Below are 20,211 nucleotides of genomic sequence, written 5' to 3' on the forward strand. Positions count from 1 at the left end.
TTGCTCAATATTATTCATAGAAAAGTTTTTATTTGCTCAATAGTATTAAATCTGAGCTAGATTATTATTCACTGTCTCACTCCACAATCCACAAGGGCACCAAAAAAAAAGGAAATGTTTCGGCATACTATTTGCATATTACGGGACTAATTACAAACGCTTCCAAATCCATTCGGACCGCTTGTTTATTCGTTTGCATTGCAATTCAAATTTCATTTGATAACTTTTCCTTCCGGTTTTTCTTGTGTGTACTTTTTCCTCCCAGATTCTTCACCACCACTCATCAGCGGAAGGTCAACACGTTCGGCATTAGTGCGAAACATTTCGCTCTGTCATCCCATTCCAACGTCGACAAAAAGCGAAACGAAAAAGCATCCCACCGGACGGTACAGCATCACAGTGCTATTTAAAGCTCCAAACATCCGCTTCGAGAAGCGATCGTTCCGTTTCTAATTTAATACGAAGGTCTGGCGGAAACGTACGCACCGAAAGTATCGCCCACCGTTCCCCTTTCGTCCGTTGGGTCGTGTTTCCATTTTTATACATTGTTTCACCTTTCCCAATCAAAAGCCCGACAGCGCATTTACACCGACTCGATTTGATTCGACCCCCCAAAAAAAAGGGATAATGAGCCTTGAGGTGGAATGATGATTCAGGCTCGACATTAATCATACCCTCGGTCGGTTACTCGATGAACGTTCCTGGAACGAGGAAGTGGCGCGCTTTGACGACTCCATACGTCCAGCGGGAAATGCAAAACAGGATCCGTACCGTTGGGTTGGTCGGTTGATTGAGGTGAAGCAACTTTTACAAAATTGAACAACACGGAATCCTTCAGGGGTCGCCCATACACACACACACATACGCGCGCACACCTGACGGCGTGAGACAACCGAAATTAAAACAAAACATCACTTTCTGTACATATCTTGGTGGTGCTCTTCCGTCGGCTCGGACGACATTTTGCTCCAGCAGTCCGGTGTAAACGGTTCCCACCGATAAAGAAACTACCTTGCACGGTTATAGAAGCCACCACCAGGTCCCGGGGAAACCAGGTTCGACACGGTGTGGTTTCGGCATACGACGTTCGACGGTTGTCGCCAGCGGTGTCCAAGCAAGCAGTCAACATTCCGCTATTTCAATTAAATGTTATGCCGGCCGCGACCATGTTTTCCAAGTTCAAAAGTGCCACCACCAGTGCGCCGCCCCAAAATCCCTACGACAACAATCCGATCACGCAGTACTTTGAAATTGGAAAACAGGTTGCCTGCGCCGGCCCGGAACTGATCTGGAAGATACACGAGGGCTACCGGAAAACGGATGGCAAGGTAAGTGGTAACATTCAGTAGATATTGAAACTTGCAGTCGTTTTAGATAAGTATTTCAGTGTTTATCAAGCAATACATATATTTTAACTAGCAATACGGCGCTAGCCGTCATTCTCAAAGAAAATGAAATATTTTAAACTCATCATCCAATATTATTTGCATCAACAACTCAAAAGAATTGTTAAGGTTGTGGTTGTCCAGTGTCAGATACATGACATTACCAACCAACTTGAAGAAGATTATTTTAATTCTAAATATCTGTTTTACTATCGAAACTTTCTTCTGATTCGATTTTGTATTTTAAATTATACATCAACAAAAAATATATTAAATTACTATGCTGGTTATTTATTTAAAAAATAAGTTCTTTATAAAAATGAAAGGATTAAAAGGACTCACACAAATATCCAAGGGACAACACAGTACGCTGTTGCAAACGGTAAAATGTAACTAGAATAACGATTATGCTCGTAAGACCTGTTAAGCCTCACGATACAATTTACACAATATCAAGGAACCGGTTTGTATTTTTAAAGGACAATATTTTTGAAAGTATGTCCACAAAGGCTTATCAACACACAAGGTCACGTTTACTAGACTCCTAGGTCTAATCTACTCGACCTCTTGTCTTGTATAGTCTAGACCTTCTAGGTCAAATGGCTTACTATACATGCTGACACCACTTTGTTGGATAATCAGTCCTTACAACGGTGGAACCCGCCTGATTTGATTTGAACTGCGGTCTTGCCGTATGGAGACAGGCGCCGCAGACACCTCTGCCACCAGATCATATGCCTATATTGCATGATAATCCTTACCACAGCACAATGAAGCACTAACATGATCAAGTGGTTTAACGCTGTTTTTGAACTATTCATTAGCCATTTTCCCAGTGCTACACATTTTCCACACGTGTTTGAGCTCGTGTTACGCCTAATGAAGCAATAAATAATAACTAACGAAACCGACGGTAGCGGTCACACTGTCATCCTCTACTCTAGAAACCTTTATTTTTAACTCACCCACAAAACTCGCAAGAAAATTCAATTTTGGATGTCACAACAAACCAAACCAGTGGATCCACATGCACACAAAAACATACCCAAGGCATACCCCATTCGTTCCAAGGCAAAACTTCGTGACAGATTTATTACTCACACTGGGCGGTGCAGTCAGACAGAGACAAACTTCCACCTTCATCAGTTTTTGCTCTTTATTAGGGCGTGCAAGTACTTCACTGTTGGACGGTGTCAACCCCAAGGGATGGGTAAAGCTAACCAGCATAAATATGTGGGTGTGTGTGTGTGTGCATTTAGAGGCTCGCTTTTTTGCTCGAAGTTTCTCGTACGAATGCACTCATCGTAAAAGGTTAGTAACACTGCGTGTAACAACATGGCGCTGCATACACATGGCATCAACAGTCGTGAAACACGTGCCGAACGAACTTTTTGCCAAAAGTCAGCGGATGCAAACGAAAAATTCCGCTCACCGAGCAAAAGCACCTGATGTTGATTGGGTCGACGAGGTTTTTTTTTTGTGTTGTTGTAAAAACCAAAACGCCGTTTGGTGGTAGCAAGAAGTTACAAAGAACAGCTAACTAAATAACGAAAGCAAGTTGAGCACTTTTGAGAAAAGCGTTGCTCAAGGCACCGTCTCTGTCCGAAGACTTTTTTTTCTGGTGAGCTTTGTTGCTTTCCTTTCGTAGCCAAAAAAAAAATAAAAGCACAAACGAACATACAAACGAACCTACAGACACACACAAGCACACGGTGCAAAAGGAAGACGTAAACGTGCTTCTAAAAACAACTCTATTTTAGTGTTGATTCCATCACGACATGTTCGTCCCAGTCAGCTGGTACCTTACCTGACATCCACTTTCGTCATTCTGAGGCATTACCTGTTTGCAAACTGACACGCCACAGGTTGTGCCGAAAGCAAGCTGGCATATCGTTCAACCTGGTAACCTGGTGTGCTTTTTTTTACTTTCTGTTTTTACGTCCCTCGACCTAACATGTGCACCGTGTGTGTGTGTGTGAGTAAAGCCAAGAAAGAAGGTCTGATTTATGCCACGCTGTCAGTGAATTCGGAGGGAAAAGCCGAAATGGAACAAACATACCACCCCTGCTAACCGTACCAGCAGTGGAAAAAGCCAAATGTGGAAGATTAACAATTTACCATTCATCACCGCACGTCCTCATCCTTCCCTCCCATACCAACCATGTGTTTATGTGTATGGTGTTATGTTGTGCGCAGTTCTTAAAGCCCGGAACCCGGGAGTCCATTCGTCAGGCTCAGAAACTTCTTGGAAGAAATATAAACTCCAAACACACACACTCTCTCTCACACGCTTCAGCTCTGCGACTCAGAAGACAAACATCTACCGAAACGCGCACAACTCGTCTTCCATCTACAGTGTTGCGGGTTTTGTTTCTGTACCGGCATATACCGTTTTTCTTCTTTCAAAGCGTCGCTACTGCATGCGCCTGGAAAGACAGCATCATAATTGCGATGCTTGCGTGCCTGATCGCATTTCTCTGTAGCTAATTAAATTGCCATCTTTGGATCGTTTGCTTCCGAGCTTCGGTTTTCCTTCTTTCATGTGGTGATGCCACTAAAAAACAATAAAAAATACAAACATTGTTCCTGTGGAGCTGTCAAACAATTGCATGAAACAGCTTCCGCACCTAGGTTAGGTCTAAAAATAAAGTATATTCACGCAACAAGCTGCGCGATTGGATCGATAAAGCGGTAAAGAAAGAAAAAAGGCAATTCAATAAAATTTCCCAAACTTTAAAAGGACGACAGGCGGAAATTTTCACCTTCCTCTGCGAAGGTACACATCGCATTGCCATATATGCATGCACGCTCGCAAGTCAAACCTCAGGTTAACCATCATCGTCATCATCGTCATCATCGCCATCGTCTTGGCCGTCGTTTCAAACGTTCTTTTCTACACGAATAACAGAAAGCAGCTTAACGCCAGCCTTCGTCTCTTCCGTATTTCTCATCTTTTCAACAACCAATTGCAAGAACACTCGCCCAGACTGCAAATGAAATAGAAATATCCCAAGGGTATGGCGCTGGCATCCCTTCGCTGGCAGCCCCGTTCTTATCCAGCTGTCGGAACGCACTTACATGCTGCAATCCCTCTCTCCTAAAACGAAAAAAAAACCATCCCTTCATCTTTTTCTACCAAAGTTTAATCGGAATGCTGCTCTTTGGCTGATTTCTGTTCCATTTTTTATTAGCAATCAATAGTGTGGCTTGAAATTGGAAAACTTCACCAGAAGCCAATTTTGGGCACAAAATAAAGTATCGGCACGGTGTGACATGGCTCGCTCGGTTCAGGTGTTGATGGTTTTGGCTTTTACACCGTGCAATTGGAATCGGTGGTGTGCTGGTGTTAAATTTTGCTCGCTGTCAGTTACAGATGAAGAAAACGCATTTCGTATAGGTGGAACCGAGCCATCTTAATCCGTTTTCTTCACATGGGACATAAGATGCTTTCAAGTGTTGTAAAGGAATAGGAAACATTGGGATGCAGTTATGTTCTGGTAAAATGTATGCAAATTTATTTCCTTCAAATTGGTTTTCGGGCTAAATTTCTGTTAGAAACCAGTACAAATTATTAGGTTTACAATGTCTTGCATTTTAATTCAAGAAAAGGTGACTTTTTTTCTAGAGAGGGAAATTTTACAATTTTCAATTCAAAAATCATTTCTAACATATCAATCAAGCTTTTGCCTTTTCATTATTTTATAAAAAATCAATCATTCTCTGTGGAACATATCAGCTACCAGGCGCCTCCATAGACAGAAATTCCAGGCACACGCCAAAATGCAGGCAATCTGCATTACAAAGATTGGATGAATTACAACTAATGAAGTACTTTAGTGTAAGGTATTTAGAAAGCTAGAACAAGAATAAACAGTTACAACTGAACCCTCGACATGACAATTTGGCAAAAGAGATGAGCAAGCATTACCAATATTATTTAAAATAATATTTAATATGTCAACCTTCCAACAAATTTCGCCTAATGTTTTGTTTCCGCCACGATGGTGAAATATCGGAATAAATAGGAAAAAAAAAATCAGAATCAATTAGATTTGATAAGACAACTTTACTTAGAACAAACTTAAAAGTGAAATAAACTATAAGAGATAATAAAAATCAGTTACTTTTTTCATAAAGGACGGGGAGGCCTATCAGGCTATCAGTTAATTTTTAAAAGGCAGAACAGCCTCAAATGCGACCGAAAAAATTAAGAAAAAAAAGATGAAATCCAACTTCAAGAATTCATCAATATCATCGATATTAGATAATCAAGATAGCGCAGCATTTTCAGAACGACGAACGCTGAGTTTCTGATACAAAAACCGTAACTTAGTCGATTCTAGAAACTAGTAGAATCAAGTTCAAGATTGAAATTGTATCGGATTGGCAACATGAAGCTAGGATTAGGATAAAAAATTCAAAAGTCGAAGCGACTGAAAGAGCTACAGTACACCGATCCAGCGACTATCCGAACAAACCTAGTCAAAGGTTTTCTGGAAATCGAGATTAATCACGCATGTTTGGAGATCATATTTCAATCGATTGAAATCAATGCATTGGTGAGCTATAACGTGATACTGTTGTACGATATTATTCCAAGACTTTCGGTACTAGGATTAACTGTTCTCGTCTATAAAAATCGTATAATATTGCATGGTTATTGGCATGAGTTCTTTATGGCTAATATAAAAATCAACTTAATTTATTTATTGCTGTTCATCACCAATTAGCACTTGTACAATGCAAAACAAATGTTCACACACTCCCAAATTAACAAAAGCCATGAAACACAATGAAAAAAGTACAAAAACTGATGTCTGAAACTGCTTTTTTGTATAAAACGTACGAGACTAGTTAATTTTAAAGCTCATTTTTATCATAACATGATTATAATGAAAAATTATCACAGCAACAAGACGATCAAATTAGTCAACTCAGTTCCCAGCAGTGACATTGTAGTATGCATTGAGAAAGTTTGTGTTCAGCCAACTTTCCCCGTGCTCTGTGCTTTCGCTAGGATACACGCGCACACAAACTTTGGCAAAGAAAGTCTGTCTGCCGACATTGCTACTCGACCGTCGATGCAGGCGATACCGTGTTGCAAAAACGCATTAGAGAGAATGTAATAGCCCTCATAGACTCATCCCAGCGACAGTAACTTTCTCCCAATTTTTAATGCAAAATATTGGTTCACTAGTTTCTTGTTGCTGCAGTCGGTGGCGAAATCCTCCACCGTGCTGTCATATTCTTTCCACCGGTGCTTACAGCACACACACACACACACACATAGACAGTGAAATACGGATGACCACCTTTGGTAGACCGGGTAGCACTAGGGCAGCCACGAGTTTCAAACTAACCGAGATGCGCGAAACGGTAACGGCCAACGCTTGGGTAAAGTCAATTAAAACTTATGGCCCGACCGACAAAATGTTCCATTCTCTACAACCTGCACTCGGAGAGGTGGTGTGGTGGTACACCAGACCAGACGACCCAAAGATGGTGGTGGTGGTGGTGGGCACACCACTTCACGGTACTACAATCGGCACAATAGCAACAATCGCCAGAACCGCCCTAGAAATCCCTCAGAAAATGGGAAAACTTTTAACTAAACAATTACTAACGAACCGGTAAAATCAAAGTGTATTAGTTCCGTTCATCAGCCGGGACGCGACATACCGGTTCCCTCGGTCCATTACCATGCTGCTGGTTTTGGCAGGTGCTGTCATGTCGGGCAAAACCGCCAGTAGATGTCGTGCTTTCTCTGTCCCGCTCGCGTTGGCTGGCGCACGGTAAATTTTCGGTGGCTTTCAGGTTTGAAGGCGGCAGCGTAATAGATTTGGAGGTTTGTTTGTGTTTCGCTTTAGGTCAATATTCGATTAAACCGGTTCAACAGTTACGAGAATAGATCAATGCGACCGCAGAAACGATTTGAAATTGGCTGGGGAGCAACCATGATGATGGGTTTATTTGTGTGAATGGCGAAACGAATTGATTTGAATTTGACGGAATTTTTCGAAAATAAAGTAATATTGCCCAACGCCTGCATTGTAGAAAATTTATTACATTGTGAGTCATATTTCATATCCATTAAAAATGATTAAATGGCCCTAATAGAATATTTTTTTTACTATTCAGAGAAATCAAAATAAATTTTCTTGGAGGTAATTTTTCATGTTCATTCGATTTTTCATCATTTACCTGTCATGCTTAGTGCTCAGCAGTTGTGGTATATTGATTACGATCCTGTATATTCAAAGATCCATCATTGGCCATGAGTCTTCTTTTTCTTCTAATTTTTAGCTTAGCGACCTTCTAGGTCACGCTGGCCATCGAATGACTTACTAGACTTGCCGATGATACGTAGCTAGTCAATCCTCACAACATTGGAATGGTCTGAAAGGAATTTTAACCGTTTAGACTCTAGAAAGAACTTTCATGTCAAACCATTTTTTATAAATTAACAATTGCTTAATTTATAAAAAAGTGTTAAACGTTAGTTATATTTTTCTGCATTAATATACTTCCGAATGATAATCATAGACGAATTATGACGTGCGTAAAATGAAATAAAAAATAATTCAAATTCGTCTTGAACCATTTCGTTTTGTTTCGTTTGATTGATCCACTTCAAAAGCATGCCCACTCTAAAATTCTAGCTCCGAAACACTTCCAAAAACTGCATTGTTAAAAATCACCACGCTTCTCGGAAAGTATAAAAACAAGAACCAATCAATTAACTAACAGGTAGGAAAATAAGTCCTTGATGCTGCCTACTACACGTGTATTCCACCTCAGCTACTCTGGTAAATTAATTGTTCTGCTTTCAATTTGCAATCTAGTCATTCACCGTCAATCTGTCTGTTTTCCCGTATCGCTCCACCCCGGTGATCTGTGTAATCTTCGATCAATTGTAGTTCAGTCTCTCTGCCTGTTCCCACGCACCGTAGCGCCCGAAGATAAATATCCAATTTATCAAAGCTTTAGTAATTGAACCACACCTACAGGATATTGATTGCGTTCCCAAGGAAAGAGTGAAAATTGGGAGCTAAATAAGGAGGTTAAAGTGAGAGAGCAAGAGAGCGAAAGTGAGCTATCTGTTGTTGTTCGAGGAGTGCAGAATATTAATGAAACGATAATTAATCTTAAGAGTTTAATCTCATTTCACATAATTTTGCACTCTGGTTTGCACGCTGTCCCAGTCCACAGATTTACAATATTTTCTATTCACTTCATTTTCCGTAGCATAATTTGTTGCTTTTCATCGGAAAAAAATTAACTCCTAACGTGTGCGGCTAAAATGGAAACCGTCCCGAATTGCTCCTAACATCCTAAAACAACTCTATCCGGCTCATCGCATTTTCATCAAAGTCACTCGTTGTTGCTCATTTCATTATCCCATGAACGTACTATAACGGACCGGGCCAAATGGAAACCAAACACCAAATAGCTCGTTTCTCTATTTACTGTCGTGGCCACCGTTACGTCAATGGATGGTTCAACATCATCTAAATTTGTGTAATTGATCCTGGTCTATTTTCTTTACGGTGTGGCCTTCGCACCGTTTGTCTCCTCGGTTCGCTTTCCCTGTGATCTTTACCGAGGAAATATATATTTTTAATTCAGAACCTTCTTTGACGCTAGTTTCAGTAGGTGCCACTGCCTTTGGAAAAGTTGAGGGGCAAGAAAGGAAAGTAAAAAAGCAAAGCCCAAAATAAAACTCATAATCAACCGTGCAGAAGATGAAAAGATGGCCACTGAACAGACTCAGTCATGCAAAGGGCTTCTTACGGTGTATAAGTTTTTTTTTCTCCTTCTTTTATTCCTAGACGCTTTCAATGGTAGACACTCTTGGTAGAAAGTACACCCATACACAACGTTTGCTAACAAACCGGGAACATCTTCACCCGGGAATGGACTGGTGGGAAAAAGCTGAGGCAAAAAGACACTTCTCACAAAACCATGCCATGCATACAGAGATACCGGCATGCGGAACTTGATGTTCCAAAAACGGCTTCAAAAAAAAATCCCTCCCTCGGAACAACCTCCAAAAAGGTTATGTCAATTTACCTTCGAAATGGGAATGATGGGAATGATTTCTGATCCCAAATGCACTAGGGGTATGGATGCTTCTCTGGACGATGATGATAATAATGATGCTGATGCTTGGATAAAACCCGATGATGATGATGATGATGATGATGATGATGGGTATATGTTAATGTTGTTCAGGATAACTGTGGCTCCCCATTCGTTGACTTGAAGGATTTTCAAGGGTTTGCCGGCTGGGCACGGACATTTGACGAATTGCACTCGGTGGGGTTTGTGTATTAGTAAAACGGTGAAAATCCATTTACCTCATTTGAAAAGGCTACCGGAGCGTTTGGATTTAGCTCGCTAGGAGTGCCTTTTTTATTTCATAACCTGGGAATTCTCAGAAGCTCTAATCTTGACTCAATCTAAACGCATTAGAATAGTAGGGAAAAATATTTGCTACATGATTAAGTTAAGGCTAAGCTTATCGCTGGTTCTGGTTTGTAATTTTCGACTGTGGTGCATATATTATCGTGTGGAAGAAATAGTTGAGCGGTGTTTTTTAACGCACCAATGTGTGAAACAAATACTCATAAATATATTTAAGCTACATATCTGAGCAAGGTTCTTTTTAAATTTGTACTAAATGCGAAAAAAAATGGCAATACGGCACTGGACCGTAATAATCAAATGTAAAATAAATATGCAAAAAAATGTTTTAAAAAATAATAAACTGTGATGGGAAAGAAGAAGAAGAAGAAGATATAGGACGGGTCACGGCCTTACCTTTGGTAGGGAGACTCTAGATGCTCATCGGCGGAACAATTCGGCCAGGCAACTTTGGACATCCCTTACAGGCGTGTTGGAGATTTAAGGCCTTAACTTGGGTAGGGGGACACTCAAACCACTAGAAAGTATTAAGCGCAAGGTTTAGCTTGAGTTGCACCTTCTCTCTAGACCACTTTTGGCGACTCAGAAGACAACTTTATTTATACTTATAATATATAATTCTTACATTTCTTAGTGGTTTTTCTTTTTGATATTGTATTTAGTACAAAAATGTTTACGTACGCACAAAATGTTTCGCGGTGCGATCGATTGCTGCACTTGCAAGAAATGTGTCGCTATTATTGAATTGATCGATCGCGGTGCAATCGATTGCTGAGTCTGCCTAAATTGTGCCGGATATCATCCGTCGTTTGATCTATGTGCTTGCTATGGTTTGAAATGCATGAAATTACTTGTTTTATGGTTTGTTTTTTTGTGTTGCTGACCAATGTCTGGACTCGCGCACCGTTTGATGTTTGGCGTGCTGGATGTTTTGAATCGATATCATATTGCATTGCGTCACTCGCTAGCTGAAAACGCATTTCTTGCGTTGTTGGCTAATGTAGGTTATTTGTAGGTTATCCAGTGATAAGTTTAGCGGATACGCTATAAATTATATGAATACCACCGACAGGGCTGCCCTGTCCTAGGTCTTACTCGTTTTTTAACCGGAAAGCATGAGTTGACGCTATGAGAGACGCTTTTTCTTTTTAGTTCCTTACCATATCAGATCAGGTTTAATGCTCAGTTTTGCGTGTTTGCTGAAGTCACTGAAGTGAAGTGAAGACGACAGCGACTCCGGTCTTCATACGTCAGGACCGGGTTTCAAATCCCATTCGTGTTTTAGACCACCATAGTGAGGACTGACTATCTTAATAAGTGGTATCTGCAAGCCTAGCAAACCATTCGATTGCCGACGTTACCCTGCAGGTCGTTAAGCCCTTCTTCAGCTCAATTTTCCCGAGATGTGAAACTAATTTACAAGTCAGAAACGGGAAGCTCAAAGCCAACATTCATGAAAATTTACTTAAAAGTAGAGCAGAGCTTACCATACCTTATAAATAAACTATGCAAAGAGTTTCTTAATACTTTCTGAATTTCTTCTAAATCCCGATAAACTATGTTTTGCTAGTAGTTTTCGGTGCAAGAATCGAATATGAAGAAATAGTTTCCACATAAAAAAGCATAATATATAATCCAATTCGTTTGTTCCTTCATCTTGTTCTTGTGAAGGCAAACAAAACCTCGAAGGGTTGTGCACTTAATACATAAAAAGATTTTAATTAACTCTCCGCCAGGGCAATGTGAGAATGCAAATTACCATCTTTAGAACAGTCAAATCTTCAACAATAATTTATATTCTAAGAATTATTTCAAACCATCTAGTCTTATTCACAAAACACAGACATTATATTAATTCCCAGAAATATCAATTATATTTTAACGCGCGGTACTATGCAAACTTTGTAAGCATGAAATGATATCAAAGAAAGTCTTTTGCATCCTCAGATTCAACATTTCAGTATTAGCCCCAAAGCCTTTATTAGCTTTAAAATTCAAAGGAAAATGGGGTTGATCTGCTCGTACTTCTTCGAAATTTATTTCAGAATAATTGTTCATGCAGTTCATCCAGATTATCTAATTTAACAAAAACAAATTCTTCATCAAAACTATGATAAGCATTATTCTTACCCACGTTGTGTGCATCAAGGTACAAATCGATCCTTGCATTCGTTTCCCGGAGAAATTCCATTTGCTTAAATACCAGCATTTCAACATTGCTTATCAATTTACGACCTTGTTGTTCGACTGTCGGGCTGTTCCATTTCCAATCCCACCAGAAGGGTGTGAATAATCTGTTCCATGGCTAGTGCTTGGGCAAACCACCGTCTGACCTCAATACACTCGAGAGCATCACATTATAACTCCCGGCGGGAGATTTATTCAATTGTTGTACCAAAAGCTAAGAAGCTTTTACCGCACCGGTCTGCAGGCGAACCCAATGCCGGCATCCCGTGCATCCGGTGTGACGACTTTCTTTTACACATGACCACCGGTACGGTCAAACATCTCGAGGACATCCGGAAGACCCGACGTTTCAGTTGCCCGTTAGCAGTGCGAGTGCTTTAGCTAGGTGCAGAATACAGTGTCAACATTGTTCAGCAATTTCGTAGTCATAAAACCATTTCCTGGCACAGACAGACCGTGCCCTAAGTCACTAGGCCTGGTAGTTGTTGGACAAGGAATTTAGTTTTTTTTTCTTTTTCGTTTCATTTCGTTTTACCTTCAAGCCATTTGTTGGAATGGAGAAGTATGGTTTACTTAGGGGAGCGTTATCCATGCTAAGAGGCTCAATGCATGTTTTAGCCGTCTGTCAGAGACGACCAAAACAGGAAAAAGGTCACATTATTATCCAAAGGAACAACAAGATTTACAAGTCACAAAAGCGTACACCAGTATTAATTCCGCGTCCATTATACTGTCTCCTATGAAGTGAAACTGATAGGGGCATTTCTGGGTTTTTTTTACACTTTATTGCGAAGAATTACATCTACGTCAAATAGGTGCTTCCTGGTAAAATGGCTCGTGAGTTATTAGTTTTGAAAACAGTTGCATTAAGACTAAATATCCTTCTACAATTACATTACGAACATATTAACTCTCATTGCGATCTTCAATGTTGTAATAACTACAGCAAGGTAACTCACTTTTATAAATTAAATATAAACAGATAGCCAGTATTTCATTCAATAATCCTTAGTCATCCGAATCCTACCTCGTACTTCGAGGGCAGTCGATCTTGAGCCTCACGTTGCTGTCCATGAAAACTGGCAGTCCATTCCAGCTTCCCATACCCAACCAGCAATGCGGCTCTAGTAGCATTCTAATAAATGCCAACCACTTGTTGGAAATCTTCCCGCCCGTTCAAGCGCCACGAGAAGTAATAAAACTTGACGCGAAGGATAAGTACACGACGGTGGCAATATCATTCGCTCGGTCCAAATATTCCCCTGGCTGCCTGTTGGCGTTCTTTCACTTTTTTTTCTCACACTCTATCTCGCTCTACTCTCTACTCTCTACTTGCTTCCGTCGAACAGCATAGATAAAAGCAATAAAAGTCAACCGACAGCCAAAACTTGCACCAAAAGCACGTCACCCGAAACCCTGGGAAGCCCGCGGTACCGCCAGGTCAAGTGAAGAACAAAACCTACCAACGTGAAACATGCCAGCAGGTGGGATTTAAAAGCGATGAAAAATGGATATTTTCTGTTTATTTTCTTTGCCATGTTTTCTTCCATTCTTGCCACGTTTCGCCCCTCCTTGCTGGCAGCGAGTGAAGCTCGAAAAGATAGAAATAGGAACGAGGGAAAAAAAATAACAACACCAAAGCGTGGCAAACGGGAAATGAAACTTCTCGCGGCCACTACAACATTATTGCGCTTCGGTGGCGGCATATTTATGGCCATCATCATTCGGCTAAACTTTTCGCTCAAGACTTTTAGCAGGCTTGTTTCATAGCCGCGTGATGCGAACAAGGTTGGAAGGATATTTATCGAAATTGTTATGGCCGTATTTTGACGATTTGAAGGTGAGGGAATATATTGTGAAAGCTTGCTTCGAGCTGAGTTAAATTTAAGACGAATATAATCTACTACATTTGAACCGAACGGTGGAGCTATCTTTGTGGTATGGAGGACATTTTTGATTTCATCAACAGTTCTTCAACTAGACATTTGTGTATTATTAGCCTTCTAAATGCATATTATCTGCCAGAACGGTTCTGTAGTTTGTACCAATAGATGGAACTACTCGTTAGGCTCGGTTAGGTTAGGTCGGTTAGATTAGTTGTTCTTGTATTCCTGCGGCCGCAATCTACACTTTATGTGGCTAACGAAGCTTAGACGTAGATTTCTTTCAGACATAATGCGATTCTCCGTATTTAACAGTTGAAACGTTGACAAAAACTCGTCTGTCTTACATTCACTGAATCGTCGAATTGCAAGCGTACGAAGGTATTGCATCCAGAGGTCTTCAATCCCTGGAATTGCGTTCGGTGAACCACATCCAACCATCTATTCGAGGGAAAATTTGTGCGCTTTTACGCACGTGCGTACGACGAAAATCTGTACGCCCGTGCTGTTCGCTTATCTCAGCCATGATATTTAGCTGCTGCGTCTTACCAAAGTTTTGGTACAACTGTTGCTGCTCGGACAATTATTCCTAGGATTATCAGTTGTCTTCTCCCTGATAAAAAACACTTACTTCAAAACTTGTCTTTATGTCTTCTTGTCATATCTTCAAACTCTATGAAGGGTCACGGCTGGTCTTAGTAACTTTGACATTTATAATGATCGTGTATGAGCCAAACAGATCCTCAAAAAAAAGAGGTTGCCCGGTGTTAAGGAGACACCGGTGCCTGCCTACACACGTCAGACGGGCCGTTCCCACGTAGTGAAGACTGACTATCCAAATACATGGTGTCACCAAGTCTCTTAAGCCATTCGATGGGACGCGTGACCTGGAAGGTCGTTAAGCCAAGAAGAAGAATGGTCGTATTTTCTAATAAGATAAGCTAAATTCCTATAATTGACATCTTAAGGTGCATATTTAATAGTAGGTAATCTGGAAATATCAGGTATCCGTCCATCCAAAACATCTTAAAATTGTCAGACAAGTATATTTATGACTTTTTTTGTACAATTATTCTCTACTCAAAAATGTGATTTATTATCATGTCATGTCATCCAACCATCATTGGATCGCTTTAATGATCCTGAAACATGTGTTTCGCACAATTCAATCTCCATATAATGCGAAAGTGAGGCTTCTCAATAGTATGTTAGTAGCAGTGTTAGTTAGTTAGACCAATAAGAAATTCCATCCGGATTGTAGCACTGTGCGCAGGAGTAATTGTCCAAAAAAAGCATCAATTTAAGAATTCAAATATGAAGAAACATATTTAAATTGCTGCACAAATATGTTCATCATGCTCATCATTGTTTGTTTGCTAAATGTTTCTCAATTGTGAACAATAATGCTAGCAATCGATCTTCCCTTGCTGCTTTTATTTTGGAAAACTGTAAACATAAATATGAATAGCACATTCTGACACATGCTGAAAATAACTCATCTGAACCATCATCAAGCATTCCAACGTGTGTTCGTAAATATGACACAACACAGCACTGTTCCAACGTTGCCCCCAAGCGCGAACGTGTGAAGTCAACAAGTAACCGTCTCGTTGACAATAGCCCAACACCGAACACGTGTGTGTGTGTGTGTGTCTCTGCGATGCCCGGATGGAAGAAACGGGGTTGGTTTTGCGGTACGGAGACGGTGAAGGCAACAGCGTGCCTTGTGCATTACACAAAATTCTCTTTTCATCTCCGATGATGTCATTTTCTACTGCTGCTGGTGCTCCTGCTGTAAGCCAGTAGTTATGGGATAGGAAAATTCTTGACATTTTGTGCCAGAACCTTTACCGCCGGTTCGAGCGGATACGAGCGGATCTCAAACAAATTCTAATCGAGTGTTGAAATCTCGCACATGCCAAAAGTCAGAACCCGCTAACCTGGCAAACACGCCCTACCTGTATCCTTCCGTACGGCACAAACACTCGGCGAAAATCGACAAAGAAAGAAAAAAAAACCACCACCGTGCCACACGTTGTCGGTGGGTATTAACATTCAGCAACGTTTCGTTTCACCGGCGATCATCGTACAATATTTGTCATAATTTCCCATGACAGATTACCTTGCACGGACCGGCAAACACTGACGGTTCGGATAGAACCGGCACCTGACACATCCACCACCAAATGGTTTCTGATGAGCAGCCTCACTCACTGTGTGCAACGGCCACCCTTCTTTTTTTTTCATTGCTTGATGGGTAGTTTGGTTGCCGTTTGCCGGAGATTTATGCCAACCAGATACCTGTGCGAGCCCGAAACGAGGCGAGAGAGTTTCATCGACATTGTGTGACATGCGGAATGAGCGTGTGCGAGAGAGAGAAAGATTTGCAATTCGCCCGAATTCGTAGGTGTAGCGCAGTGTGGATCCACTTTCAACCCATATGTCATATTCTCATTTGCTGATGTATCGTTAGCAGGAAGTTTGTGGAGCCGGGTCGGGAAATGTACTTTCTACTAAAGTTTTCCCATAAAGCATAGACAAATTGTACCATTCAATCATCACAACAGTCACACAGTTCTATCGCAAGCTTCGATGAAATCAGTAAACTTTTCAGCGTGCCTGGCTGGTGACGAAAGACAAATTGGATGTAAAAGTTCATTTGAAGCGAATTGTGCACGGTGAGTGTTAAACTAATATCGTCTAGGATTCATTTGGTAGTTGTAAACCGCTGTAAGTTTAATTAATTAGAATAATGTGACGAGATAGCAATAAAACAGATAGAATGCGGCAGCTGGATGCAGCAGGTTGAAAAATTGTTTCTTTGTAATAATTTGTTAAGCATTAATGGATTAGATTTTTTGCTCGATACCATACTGTTTGATATGAACCATTTCAATGGAATATACATAAATTAAACGTAGTTTTAGAGTATTAATTTAGCAACGTTCATCCCATCTATTTGATGAAGCAATTATGATTGTTCGTTCAACAATAAGATATTCTAACTGACTAAAGTATTAAGAGTTTTGCGGTCTAGGTTTGCTGTAACTTTCCTCGATATCGGCTTTCCTGGAGGACAAACCAACGCTATCATCTGGATTGTCCGGTGCCATTCTTATGACATGGCCAGAGCACGATAATCTAGCTAGTCTAATTCACTTTATGATGATGAGATTGGAAAGCTTTTCAGTGTAGTGTAGTCGAAAGGATTTCGTTAGCTTTGAATACTGCTCATGTTTTAGAGGCGTGCGTGAATACTGGGGCTATACTGTTTCGCCTCATTAATTCCCAACCTTTGCCATTCGTTTCACAGCATTACCGGGGATGATATCTCATCTCACTCGTTAGCGTTGTTGTCCTGACCAGATCTTTATATTCTAAAATTAAGATACCTTTATGATAGTTCAACAGCTCCAACATACAGTTGAGTTTGTAAAAAAAACATAAATTATTTATTATTTACTTTAAATACAATCTTATATCCAGCTTCAACAGTCTATCCAACATACATGCTATATGGATGGTAGACATTTCTTTCTCCCTCGACTCATGTTCACCTTATAGCGGATGAGCTTGATTGTGCTCTACATGTTGGAGATTACGTCTTTATGGAGCTTAAATATCCGATCTCGATAATTCCCCTTGCTTCGGATACTGCATTTGGATTTCAGTATTGTGCTGTTGAAGCTATATTTCGGTAAAACGTATGAATCTGAAAACCAATACAACTTTGCGAAGCTACAGAAACATCTAACCCACGAATTTCACCAAATTTAAAGCCCCTAGCTTCAACTTCAAGCCTCATAAAGCTATTTCATTGGTTCAAAGGTCGATAGAACGCATGGAGCCGAAAGTCACAACAACTTTGTAAGGTTATGGCATGATTGAGCTCAAACTTCAGATCTTATTTATTTCACTTCAAGTCTCCTAAACCTATTTTTGGCTCTTCTTTTTTTTATAAAAAATTTATTTAAAAAAAACATAGAAAACCTTAACTTCTAGTTTACAATTTAAAGAAAACAAAAACTGGATATGAAAAACAACTACAAAGGTTACAATGAACATTTAAGGACTTCTACATCAATCACAGCATTGTTGTTTCCAACAATGTGGATGATATAGTTAGCAAACAAACGTAGGATTGGGATCCGCTTACTTTTACCAACGTTTGTTAGAACAGGTAAGCGGAGGGATTGGAATGAGGGAGTAAGGGAGGGCTCGACGTTTTGGATAGCTTGCATCCACTCCAGGCTGGAATACTCCAGGCTGTGGACACTCTGGAACACAAAACAAACTTGTGTTCAATTGTATCCGCCCGGGAGCACTCTGCGCATGCTGAGGATCCACGATTCATCCTGGAAAATAGCTCTCCGTGAGTTATTTTATTGTGTGCCAGCAAGTACAAGACTGATCTTGCGGACCGATGTTGCCCCACACTATTCGCCAGTTTACGGTAGGAGATTCCTGCTCGACCTTTGTATCGGAAAGCCTCTCAACTAGCATCCGACGAATCGCTAGGGCGGTGATCTTATTTGTTGTGCTTGGTATGTATGCTAGCTGCATGACAACCTTTCTGAGGCACGGGTAAGTTGTTGGAACAGGGTTGATGTTCGGCGGGTTTCCCGCGTACAAAATTTGCTGGCCCCCGACTCGCAGATAGTCCTGTCCTGCGACATACCTGCTGATCAGCAGCGCCTGGGTGTTGATGGCCGGAATATGCAGATTTAGCCCTCCACGGTTGCGGGGTAAGGCTAAATGTAAGAGAGGTACTCGAATGCCTCCGGATCCTTGCCAAAGGAATGACCCAATCGTCAGTGAGACCTTCGCTATGTCAATGGCTCTGGTGCCACATACAGATGCCACGTACCATAGCTTAGGCAGAAGAAACCCATTTAATTGAGTTATCTTTTGCATAAGGTTCAAGTCTCTCATACGGTGAAGCCAGACCAAACGCCAGAATTGGTTGATCACGATGTCCCAGTTGTGTCCCACCGTCTTCTGGGCGCAAAGAAAAACAACTGGGGTTTTTGAATGCTATCGCACGTCGTAAATATATAACAAATAAAAAAAGAACTAAAACTGAAAAACATAACCTAGTTGGTTAATAATTAAAAAGGTGATAAGGCATCAAAGGATGATTCTAAAATCTTTTCGCGACAAAGGATGTCGCGTATCGGTAATACTGGGGATCTTCCTGATGCCCTAACAGCTGTTAAGAGCTTGGGTCTTGCCCCATCGAATTCCACAAAGGACTAGAGGTTGTGACCAACAGCATGCTATCCGTTGCTATAACTACAAACTTTGGAGTCGGCCCTTCCAAAGCTGAATAAGTGTATTCATCACATAATGGTTCAATATAAATCTAGATATCTTGCGAATGAACGCACGTTCTACCAATATTCCGTATAAACGTTATTCTGCACTCCATAAAAGCTTGGCAAATTTTGGGCAACAAATATTGGTTTGATGGGTCGACAGGCCAGGCAGTAGATTGCGTTCTATCAATTGGGAGCTGTTAAAATCACTTTGCTTATCGCTCCTAGAGAGAAAGCTCCCTGGCTGAACAACCAGTGGGCAACAGTCCTTCCCTTAGCGTCAAGGTTTGCTATTTACAACGCGCATAAAATATAGATACCGATTTGTCTTTCAGCAAAACTTTTCTCGCTCAATCCTCCAGACACACATGTATCATATGTAGGAAGGGATTTTAGCATTTTGCTCACGATATCATTATGACAAATAACCGCACAGCAGAGTAAACAGCACCAGCGGAACGGGCATCAACCGGAATCCGTGTTGATATTTATTGCATTGAATGGTACGGCTACCGGTGCTAACTCCCAACCATCCGCAGCCAACAACCGGAACAATCATTAGTCAAATCGGGCGGTTAGAAATTGACTCAAAGTACCTCGATAACTCATTCTCTCAACCGCTCGTCCCGGGTGCTGCTGTAATCTGCAAAGCATATGGTTCGAGTTACCGGTGGTCGAATGGAAAACTCCCGCTTTTTCTTCCGTTTTCCCCTCTTCTCGATATCTCCTAATCCTTTTCGGCGAGTGTCATGAGACAGAAATTATTCATTGAATTCTCGCCCCCTCGGATGCTACGAAAAACAGTCCTACCAATCCTGGCGAACAGGAAAAATAAGGCACTGTTGAGGTGAATTTCACGACTGAAGAACCTTTTTGTGCCTCACCTTTTCCACTTCAACCGGTTTCCACTTCAAATGGACCAGAATGAAAGAGGATATTACCTAGGGAATCATTACTTATGTATCAAATAGGTCAATTTATATTCTATCGAGCGAACCCAGCACAACAAGGAGCGAA

General features: G+C 40.9%; 1 protein-coding gene across 7 annotated transcripts in view; it reads left to right on the plus strand.

The window, feature by feature from the left end:
• Nucleotides 1-1,083: 1,083 nt before the first annotated feature.
• LOC126561586 (SCY1-like protein 2) overlaps nt 1,084-20,211 on the plus strand; it is an 82,359-nt gene continuing 63,231 nt past the window's right edge. For all 7 annotated transcript variants that reach the window (XM_050217825.1, XM_050217827.1, XM_050217822.1 and 4 more), the window contains exon 1: nt 1,084-1,328. In XM_050217825.1, the coding sequence (XP_050073782.1) occupies nt 1,152-1,328 (177 nt within the window). In that variant the 5' untranslated portion in view covers nt 1,084-1,151. The remainder of the gene's footprint in view (nt 1,329-20,211) is intronic.

Source organism: Anopheles maculipalpis, chromosome 3RL (genome assembly GCF_943734695.1).
Source record: "Anopheles maculipalpis chromosome 3RL, idAnoMacuDA_375_x, whole genome shotgun sequence".
NCBI lineage: Eukaryota > Metazoa > Arthropoda > Insecta > Diptera > Culicidae > Anopheles > Anopheles maculipalpis.